At 58.4% G+C, this 11,027-nt stretch overlaps 1 protein-coding gene across 1 annotated transcript in view; it reads left to right on the forward strand.

Moving 5' to 3' along the window:
* The window catches only part of LOC116829794 (transmembrane protein 145-like), a 47,202-nt gene extending 38,302 nt beyond the window's left edge, over nucleotides 1-8,900 (forward strand). The window contains exons 4-8 of the mRNA XM_075071402.1: nucleotides 5,562-5,633; nucleotides 5,971-6,039; nucleotides 7,776-7,856; nucleotides 8,591-8,669; nucleotides 8,849-8,900. Of these exons, the coding sequence (XP_074927503.1) occupies nucleotides 5,562-5,633; nucleotides 5,971-6,039; nucleotides 7,776-7,856; nucleotides 8,591-8,669; nucleotides 8,849-8,900 (353 nt within the window). The remainder of the gene's footprint in view (nucleotides 1-5,561; nucleotides 5,634-5,970; nucleotides 6,040-7,775; nucleotides 7,857-8,590; nucleotides 8,670-8,848) is intronic.
* Nucleotides 8,901-11,027: the final 2,127 nt, after the last annotated feature.

Consider the following 11,027-nt stretch of genomic DNA (forward strand, 5'->3'; position numbering starts at 1 on the left):
GTTTATTGGACAACAGGAACGCAGGTTACAGCAGAGCTTGCAGGCACAGTCAGGACCCCTCCATCGAGTCCTTCTGGGCTTTCAGGGTGCTTGGATCCCAGCTTAGGATACCCTGAATTCCGCCCCACAGCCCCAAACCCAAACTGCAAAACTACTTCCCTCCTCTCAGCCCCTTCCTTTGTCCCCCTTCCCGGGCAAAGGAGTTGACCTTTCCCCTCCCTTACCTAGCTCAGGTTACAGGCTCCAGTATAGTCCATGCCCTAAAGTCCTCCCCTGCTCTCCCATTCCCCACACAGACAGCCCCTACTGCATCACACGAGCGGTGCCAGGACCCTCCCCCCCACTAGCGAGTGGTGCCAGGATGCCCCCCCCCACTGACGAGGATGGTACAGAACCATTCCCGAAGGATAACAGGAACACACTGACGCTTCCCCCCCCCAAGATCAGGTCAGGATGAAGGGTGATGAATAGGCAGCGCACAGGGAGAACACACACACGCAGTCGAACATCTATAAACAGCCAGGACCAGATGGCCACCGAAGAGTTCGGAAGAAAGTCAGAGGTGAAACTGCAGAGCTGCTAACTGTGGCATGTAAAACATCGCTTCACTCAGCCTCTGGACCAGCTGACTGGCAGATACCTAACGTAACACTGATTAAAAAAACAAAAAAAGCTCCAGAGGTGATCACGGCAATTGCAGGCCAGTGAGCCTGACTTCAGTACCAGACAAACTGGTAGAAACTATAGTAAAAAAAGAAGAGAACTGTCAGACACACAATTAACATGATTTGTTGGGGAAGAATCAACATGACTTTTGTGAAGGAAAATCGCGCCTCACCAATCTGTTAGAAGTCTTTGAGTGGGGTCAACAAGCACATGGCCAAGGGGGAGCCAGTGGCTATCACATATGTGGACTTTCAGAAAGCCTTGGACAAGGGCCCTCCCCAAAGGCTCTTAAGCAAACTAAGCAATCGTGGGATAAGAGCGCAGGTCCCTCTCATGGGTTGGTAACTGGTTAAAAGATAGGAAAGGGTCAATTTTCATAATGGAACAAGGTAAATAGCAGGGTCCCCCAGGGGTCTGTACTGGGACCAGTGCTGTTCAACATTTGTCAACGAGCTGGTAAAAGGGGTAAACAGTGAGGTGGCAAAATTTGCAGATGACACAAAACTACTCAAGATAGTTAAGTCCCAGGCAGAGTGCGAAGAGCTGCAAAGGGATCTCACAAAACTGGGTGAGTGGGCAACAAAATGGCAGATGAAATTCAACGTTGATAAATACAAAGTAATGCACATTGGAAAACACCATCCCAGCTCTACACACACCATGATGGGGTCTACATGAGCTGTTACCACTCCAGAAAGATCTTGGAGGCATTGTGGATCGTTCTCTGAAAACATCCACTCAATGTGCAGCAGCCGCCAAAAAAGCAACCAGAATGTTGGGAACTATTAGGAAAGGGACAGGAAACAAGCTAAAATATCATAATGCCCCTGTACTAATCCATGGTGCGCCCACGCTGCAGCACTGTGCACAGATCTGGGCCTCCGATCTCAAAAACGGACGCGGTAGGAAAGGTTCAGAAAAGGGCAAGAAAGATGATCGAGGGGATGTAACAGCTTCCTCGTGAAGAGAGATTAAAAAGATTAGGGCTGTTCACCTTAGAAAAGAGAGGACAAAGCGGGGATGCAAAAGCCAGGGGTCACCCAATGAAATGAATTAACAGGTTTAATACGCACAAGAGGAACTAGTTTTTCTTTGAGTGCACAATTAACCTGTGGAACTCCTTGCTATGGGATGTTGTACAGGCCAAAAGTATAAATGGGTTCAAAAAGAAACAACTAGGTAAGTTCATGGAGGGTTGGTCCATCAATGACTATTACCCAAGATGGTTGGGGATGCACCCCCATGCTCTGGGTGTCCCTAAGCCGCTGGCTGCCAGGAGCTGGGAGTGGAAGAAGGGCGGCCCACTTGATAATTGCCCTATTCTGTTCATTTACCACTGTCAGAAACAGGATACTGAGCTAGCCGGACCAGGGGCTGTGCCAGGGGGGCAGCTGTTATGTTCTTATGATGTTAAACTGAAGCTGCTACGTCAGAGATGTTTAAATCAGCAGGTGCAGATAATTTGCATCCAAGAGTGTGAAAGGAGCTGGCTGAGGCATTTGCTGGACCATTAATGTTGATTTTTGTTTGCAATCAGTCTTAGAGCCCTGGGGAAGTTCCAGACGACTGCAAGAAAGCAAATTTTGTGCCAGTATTTTCAAAGGGTGAATGGGATGAGCTGGGTGATTATAGCCCTGCTGGCCCGGCATTGATCCTGGACAGGCTAATGGGCGGCTGATATGGAACTCGATTAATGAAGGACAAAAGGAGCGTAATATAATTAATGCAAATCCAGATGGGTTCATGGAAAATTGAGCCTGCCCGGCTAATTTGACAGCTGTTGTGTGAGACATACAAGTTTGGTGGAGAAAGTTAACAGTGTTGCTGTGATAGATCCTGTCAGGCTTTGGACTTGGATTAAAAAACTAGAACGATATCAAACGAACCGAGTGCTCGTTAGCTGGGTTAAAAATGGTCTCAAAATGTCACTGTCAGAGATTCGTCCCCGTGCAGGTGGGTTTCCAGTGGGGCCGCAGGGGTCAGTTCTTGGCCCTGTGCCAGTGGCCCGGGAACCCCCCCCCTTCCTCCCGGCTGCAGCGGGCGAAAGCTCAGGGGAGGGGTAAATACTGGTGAGGCGAGTGCGGGGTCACTTCGATGTGCCGTGCAGGGCAGAGACTGTCAGCTGTACGTGGCACTAGACCCATCCGGACTGAAGTAAGGCCTAGAACAGGTACCTCCCCCCTGGGGGGAGGCCATCAGTCCAGCCCGGCTGAGAGCCCGGCTCCAGGGCTGCGTCCTACAGGGGTTGGCAACCTTTCAGAAGTGCTGTGCCGAGTCTTCATTTATTCACTCTGATTCGAGGTTTCGGGTGCCAGTCATACATTTTAACATTTTTAGAAGATCTCTTTCTAGAAGTCTATAATATATAACTAAACCATTGTTGTAAGTAAATAAGGTTTTCAAAATGTTTAAGAAACTTCATTTAAAATTAAAATGCAGAGTCCCCCGGAGCGGGGGCCAGGACCTAGGCAGTGTGAGTGCCACTGAAAATCAGCTCGAGTGCCACCTTCAGCACGCGTGCCATAGGGTGCCTACCCCTGAACTAGATGGTCCCTTCTGCCTTGGAGTCTGTGACACCCCCACGCACACACGTTCATTAACGAGGAGGCACTCGTTAGCAACTCTCTTTACTGCAGTGGGTTTGTGGGGGGTTGGGGGTCTCCAGTGCTAACCCTTCTACTCCCCTCCCAGGACTGCCTGACGAAAGAGTCTGTGATCCGGCCGGAAAACAACCAGGTCATTAACCTCACCACGCAGTACGCCTGGTCGGGGTGCCAGGTAAGGGCCCCATAACCCCCAGGGTCCCCCCCACAGCCCCCGCCACTGTACACCTAGTTGGGGTGCCAGGTAAGGGCCCCATAACCCCCAGGGTCCCCCTGCAGCCGCCCCCCACACTGTATGCCTGGTCGGGGTGCCAGGTAAGGGCCCCATAACCCCCAGGGTCCCCCCCACAGCAACCCCCAGGGTTCCCCCCCACAGCCCCACCCACTATACGGCCTGGTTTGGTCGGTGCCAGGGTAAGGGCGCCCATAACCCCCAGGGTCCCCCCGGCAGCCGCCCCCACCATGTGTTATGCCTGGTGGTTGGTGCCAGGTAAAGGCCCCCATAACCCGACAGGGTCCCCCTGCAGCCGCCCCCCCTGCACACTGTATGCCTGCGTGGGGGTGCCAGGTTAAGGGCCCCATAACCCCCAGGCGTCCCTAACCACAGCCCCCACACCAATGCCCTGGTCGGGGTGCCAGGTGAGCGGTCCCCATAAATCCCTAGGCGTTCCCGCCCGCAGCCCATTCACGGCAGGTGCAAACGGGGGGAAGAAAGCTCAGCCCTGGGCTGGGCCCCGCGCCCAGCAACGAGGAAGGACTCCCACGGATAACCGTGGGAGGCGTTCTGGCCTGGAGGACGCAGGGAGACAGAAGGAGCACACAGGTACCCCCGCACTGGCTCTGATGTGTCAGAGATCAGACTCAGGACTCCAGTTTGTCAGACACTCTGCTTTATTAGCACAGGCCCTGCGCTAACACACCCAGATAATGTTGAGCCCCATGCAAGACACAAACTATTCTTATTTATACAGATAAAAGGGGGAGCACTTAGCAAGATTACAAAGGAAGCAGAATCTGATTAAGTTTACCTGGGCTAGCCATGCATAGTCTTATTTCCTCACTAACTATTACCGGATCTTCTGTTAATGTTTCGCCGTTAGCACCTTGTTTATGCCTAATGTTTCTTTTCCTTGGCACCTGTATTTTCAACATTTCTTATTTCTTAAAGCTAAAGGTAGCATACAACATTTCTTTAATCCATTTCTTATTTTTACAAATGTATTCATTCTACTTTCCCCCCCAAAAAACAGAAAAATTGCCCCGCCCGCCCCCGCCCTTGGCCCCCGCCCCAGTCTCATCTCTCTGCCCCCTCGTCTCACCCCCAGGCTGCTGACCCAGGACTCGCATGCGGTTAAACTGAGCTGTCGCCAGCGGCCGGGGAGTTTCCGCCTCGGTCCGCGAGCGCTGGTGGTACGTGGCCCTCAGCAAGTTGTGGGGTGAGTTTGGCCGTAACTTCTACGCCGCAAGCAGCCTCAGCCATGCCCCGGCCCCCGGCTGTGACCTCTGACCTCTCCCCACAGCGGGTGATGGGCTGGAGCTGGAGTACGGAGATGATCTTTGACCAATGGCAAAAATCCTTCTGGACCGGCACTTCCTCTGCTGAATGAGTTTTTGGTGGGGTCCTTCAGCCGGGAGTTGGAGGGCAGCAAGGGGAGGAAGCTGGGATGAGGGCAGAGCTTGCTGCCTCTGCCCCACAGGTGCCCCTTTGCCCCTCCATAGTCTCCTGCCCAGGGAGCGAGGGGAGGTGCCAGGCACTTCCGGCCAGGTTATGCACGCCAAGGCAAGCGATACCACCGTCTCTCTGACAGTCCAAGCTGAAAGCAGGAGAGCCCAGAGGCCGGAGACATGTGTTGGCGCCTGCATTCAGGGCAGCGCAGCCTATGGCAGAGTCAGTGAACCACCAGTGTGCCCCATGGCAGATACCAGAGGAAGGAAGGGGCCACCACAGCCAGGGTAAGGGAGGCCTGGGCCCACCCAACTCCACCGGGCCTCGACCCAGGGCCCTGACAGAGGTGGAGTGGGGAGGTACTGCTCACGCACCCTCCCTGGGTCACTTGCTGCCATCTGGGGGCACCTGGATCTCCCGGCTCCTTGGTGCAGGTGATTCCCTGGGGCTGTGACCTCCACCCAGGGCCCTCCAGGGGTCAGCCCAGAATGAGCTGCCTGCCTGGGCTACTCCCTTTTATACCCTGCCCAGCTGGGTCTGAGGGGCGGGACTTGTGCCGCCCATGTGTGGGGTTAACCCTCTCCTGTCTGGGGCGCCGCGTCATTCTCCCCTCTCCCCCCGCCCAGGAATCCTGGAGACAGACATCACCTTCCTCCTCATCTTCCTCCTTATCCTCCTCATCTCCTGCTACTTTGGCTGTGAGTGCTGGGGGCGGTGGGGGAGGTGGTCTGGGGAGTCACTGTCTTTGTCCTTGGGGGGTGGGGGAGCTTTTACTGGGGGGCCATAACTAGGCGTGGGGGGGATCAAGCCTGGAATGGGGGGGTCTGTTCGTGGGGCCCCTGTGTCTGGGGGAGGTGAGGGTCACTCCTCCCCCCCCAGTGGCTTGTTGTAATCTGGGATGACCCCCCAACCCCAGAGGTGGAAGTGCGGGAGGGAAGGAAAGGGGAAGGGAGGCCCTTTGCAGGTCAGGGGGCCACATCCTGTGGGAGAGAGTTCGGGGCCCCCAGCCCCTCGCTAACCCCCCTCAACCCTCAGATCTGCTCAAGGGACGCCAGCTGCTCCACACCACCTACAAAATGTTCATGACAGCGGCCGGCGTGGAGGGTGAGTTTGAGCTGGGGCTGCAGGTCAGGAGTGAGGGACATCGGCGGAGCTGGGGGGAGCCCAGGGCTGGGCTAGCAGGGGCTGTGTTGTACTCAAAGTGCTATATGGGATCTTTTCAGGGGGGTTAAGGCAAAACGCCACATTTATTAGTAATGCAGGTTTAATTAACACTTTATCATATGCATATGATCTATTACAGTCATGCGCTGACACACACAGACACACAGACACACACACACTCCGTCTTGCTGTTGTTACCAACACGTTGCTCCCCTTAACTGCACTGGCCAGGTGAGTTAGATGGGGGACGGGTGGAGCCGGGCTTCTGCCGATCGGGCTTTCTGCCGATCCGGATCGATGCCTCCGCATGGTGACACAGACGAGACCCAGTGGTCCTTCTGCAAGACACCTTGTATTCTATACAGCTTCCCTTCTTATGCAAACCATACCAGATCAAATCTGGTCGTCTTGTTGCCGTTGGTCTTGTGCTGCTTTTTCTGGGTGTTGTCCCAATGCTGCTCAAAGAGGGCGTTTTCTAAAGAGGTGCTTGCTTCTAATCCCTGGGTCGTCAATATGTCTGCTCCCCTCCATTGGCCCACTTGGCAAGTTGTATTGTCCTTTGCTCTGGCTTCCATTCCCTCTTCAACTGTTGTAGCTTCTGGAGTGTGGGTGTCTTCCAAGCCTCACTTTCATTCACACCTCATTAGTCAAATGGGGCAATTGATAACAGAGGGGGGGCAGATCTTTCTTACTTCTTAGCAAAAGGCACATGTTTCTTTTACTTTAACTTACTATCCTTAGGGCCTAGAACATCTGATACACAAAGTTTTTCTACCATTTTCTAATACAAAGTGTATGAGAGAGGCACAAATTGCCAGTCATTATTGGAATGACAAAATTCAAACATGAAACAGGAAGTTACAATGCAGACATGTGATTAGGGAATGCCTTCTCAGGTGAACAGAACTTACATAATAAGTGAACAATTAAAACACATTCATTTATCAGTGGCACAGCTGCAGGTCAGGAGTGAGGGCACTGGTGGCTGTGGAGCAGGGGGCTGCAGTCAGGATGTGAGGGGCACCTTAGTCTGAGCTGGGGGGAGCCCGAGGGCCGGAGCTAGCAGGGCTCGGGTTGGGAGTTGAGGGCCCTGGCAGGGCTGGGCGTCGCATGCCTATATGGCTAACCTACCTTTACTGATACGCCGCCTTATCGAGTGCCGCTTCACCTACAATTGGCTTCTTCGCCGGGTTGGGAACAGGGAGGTTTATTTTGCTTTGTAACTCTTTGTCGCAGTCAGGAGTGAGGCTCGGCACCGGCCTGACCGATCGATGCTCCGTGGTGACACAGACGAGACCCAGTGGTCTTCTGCAAGACACCTTGTATTAAGCAGCTCCTCTTATGCAAAATCCAGACCAGATCAAAATCTTGGGTCGTGTGCCGTTGGTCTTTGTGCTGAATCTCTCTCTTGGGAGCCCAGGGCCGGGCTAGCAGGGGCTGCGGGTCAGGAATGAGGGGCACCGGCTGAGCTGGGGGGAGCCCAGGGCCGGGCTAGCAGGGGCTGCGGGTCAGGAGTGAGGGGCACCGGCTGAGCTGGGGGGAGCCCAGGGCCGGGCTAGCAGGGGCTGCGGGTCAGGAGTGAGGGCACTGGAGGTCTGGGGTTTGATGCTGGGTTGGGGGTGGCAGCGGCGGTGGGGGTGGGGGGGGCTCCTCACTCACTGTCTCTCCCCCGCCAGTGCTGAGCCTGCTGTTCTTCTGCATTTACTGGGGTCAATACGCCTGTGACGGCGTCGGGAACGGCAGCCTCAAGATCCTGGGTGGGTGCCGGGCAGGTGCAGCCAGGTGGACGTGGCCCCGGGCAGGGGGACGTGGGTCTGCTGGGGGAGCTGCCATGGGAGAGATTTGGGGGCTGTGGGGAGGCACCAGCCGCACACAATCCCCCAGCGATGCGGGAGGGGTGGCGCTGTCCCGGGCTGAACCACTGGGGCCTGGAGCAGGGCAGGGAGGGGACCTCCTGTCTGGGCTTGGGCTTGGGCTTGGGCCGGGGGTTGCGTAGCTGGATCTGCAGCTGGAGCTGGGCTCCCCTGACCCCCATGCCCAGAGCTGCCCCCCCAACCCCTACACCCAGTGCTGGGCCCCCTGTGACCGAAGCTGGGCCCCTCGATCCCTGCATCCCCTGTGGGGCCCCTCATCCCCACACCCAGTGCTAGGGCCCTCGCGAACCCCATGCCTGGAGCTGGGCCCCCCCGATCCCTGCACCCCCTGTTGGGCCCCCACGACCCCTGCGCCCGGAGCTGGGCCCTCCCGACCCCCAAGCTGGGCCCCCCGATCCCCGCTCCAGCAGCCAAAGGCCGGCCGCGCCCCACGGTTGGACGGGGGATTGGGCCGGAGTTTCCCCCGGGGGAGCCCTTTCCTGGGGCAGCAGGGCTCCGGCCCGGTCCCGCACTGTGGGTCATGAGGTCCCGTCTGGCCGGGGATGCGTGACTGAGCGCGGCTGAGGGAACGTGGGGGGTCACCCCCAGGCCCTGGCTCACCCCCACTGTCTCCCCAGCCAAGCTACTCTTCTCCGTCAGCTTCCTCGTCTTCCTGCTGATGCTCATCCTGCTGGGGAAGGGGTTCACCGTCACCAGGTACCGCTGGGGGGGTAGACGTGGGAGCATTGGGGGGCAGTGAAGGGGGGCAGTGGGGGAGGGGCAGTGAGAGAAGTATGTAAAAAGATAGGGCGGAGGGGCAGTTGAGGGCGAGAGTGGCAGTGAGCGGGGGCAGGAAGGCGTGGGGCGTCCCAGCTCATTGGTTCCCCCACCCCCAGGGGCCGGATCAAGGCCAACACGGGCTCCATTCAAGCTCTCCGTGATACATGAACCCTCGTACCCATACCCATGTGGTGCTATTCATCTACGAGGCCGAGGTGAGACCCCCCCGTGGTGACAGCCCCCACCCCTGACTCCCTCTGGGGGATCCCGCCTGGACCCTGGGACCCCCTTCTGGGACCCTTCCTGACCTGGCCCCCCGGGACGCCCCCACCCCTGGACCCCAGACCCCCTGAGGCCCCCTCGGGACGGGCCTCACCCCTGCGAACCCCCATTCTGGGACCCCTCCCGACCCTGGGGACCCCCCGACCCCTGGGACCCCCCAGTACCCCCCTGGGCCCTGGGACCCCAACTCGGTACCCGTCCGCCGACCCTGGGGAACCCCCCCGGACGCCCCCCCACCCCTGACCCCCTCTGGGACCCCTCCCCAACCCTCGGGGATCCCCAGACCCTACCTGGACCCCTGGGACCCCCTCTGGGACCCCACCGTCCCCGACCCTGGGACCCCCAGCCCCCCCCTGGACCCCTCCCCAACCCAGGGCGCCCTCCCAGGGCCCTCCCCCAAGCTGATCCCCCCTCCCCAGGCCATCTGCCCCTGTAGCCCCCAGATGGGCGGGGCCACGCTCCCCGAACGTCTACCCATTAGCCCCACTCCCGCGCTGGGCCCTGGGGTGCTGACTTGTGGGCGTGGGGGGCAGTTTCTTGTCTACCCAGGCAGGTGTCGGTACATGCTACGACCTGTCGCCAGCCGCTACGGACTGATCGCGGCTGCCATTCTGGCCTTACCTCTGTTCTTGCTACGCTTGTGCTCCCACGATCAAGCAGTGCCCCGAAAAAAACAGCCCTCTTCTACGTCCCTTCTTCGCGCCTACACGCCTCTGCTGTGAGCGCCGGGCCCCCCACAATGCACTGGGGCCAGGGCCAGCCGCCAGCGAGCAGGGCTGGGTCCTTCAGTCTCTGGGGAGGGGGAGGGATAGGTTTGCGGGCTAGCGGGGAGTTCTGTGACACTCCCCCTGGACACCTCCCTGCAGTTACTTTGCTAGGTGCCGGTCACGGCGCTCCAGCGCAAACATTCGGGCATCCCTCCTGGGCTCCGCGAGAAAATCGCATCGCTTGTTCAACGGATTCCCGCTGGGGATTTTCACCTGTACGCACACGCCGTGTCCTGGTGAGCACCGTTGGCCCCCGCCAGCCCCCCCCGCCTGTACTGCGCATGCCGTGTTCCTGGGTGAGCCCACACCCCCCGCCTGTACGCTCTATCTCCGTGTTCTCTATTTCTTGCCGTGCCCCGCCAGCCCCCCCGGGCCTGTTCCGCAGCGTGTTCCTATCCCTACCCCCCTCCGTTTTACGCCGCACACTGGTAATGTTCCTGGTGAGCTGCCCCGTGCCCCGCCAAGTCTCCCCCCCGGATGTTCGTGTACGCGTCATCGTTCATCCCCCCCCGGCCTGTACTCCTCACCCGTTCCTCTGAGCTGCCCGTGCCTCCTCTCTCTAGCCCCCCCCTCTCTCCTCTCTTGTACCGCAATTGCCGTTGTTCATGGGTGAGCCCCGTGCCCCCGCAAGCCCGCCCTGCCATGTACGCGCAACACCGTTCTTCTTATGTTTGTTGAAGCTGCCGTGCCCCTGCGCAAGCCCCCACCGCCTGTCCCCCCCTCCGCCGGTGTCCTGGGAGTCCTCTTCCTCACCTGTTACTCTGCGCACGGCCGTGTTTCCTGGGGGCAACCCCGCCAGCCCGTCTCCCACCTTACGCGCACACCGGTGTTCTCCCCCCTGCCCCCCAGCTATCATCTCCCTCCCCCCTCTTCTACGCGCATGCCATGTTCCTGCGGTGAGCCCCCCCCCCCCCGCCTGTTTTACGCGCATCACCGTTTCCTGGTGACGCTGCTCGCCCGCCAGCCCTCCCCGCCGTGACGCACACGCCGGTTTTGTTCCTGGTGAGCCACGCAACGCCGTTTGTTTAAGTTCCATGTCGTGAGCCCCCCCGCGCACCTGTACGAGCGCACACCGTGTTCCTTTGGCGAGCCCCCGTGCCCCCGCCAGCCCCCTCATCTGTAGTGCACGCTGTTGTTCCTGGTGGTGAGACCATGACGTTCAGTACCCCCACAACTGTACGCACACGCCGTGTTCCTGGTGAGTCCCTGTGCCCCCCCCAGGCCCCCCCACCTATACACACACGCC

This window comes from Chelonoidis abingdonii, chromosome 11 (genome assembly GCF_003597395.2).
Source record: "Chelonoidis abingdonii isolate Lonesome George chromosome 11, CheloAbing_2.0, whole genome shotgun sequence".
Classification (NCBI taxonomy): Eukaryota; Metazoa; Chordata; order Testudines; family Testudinidae; genus Chelonoidis; species Chelonoidis abingdonii.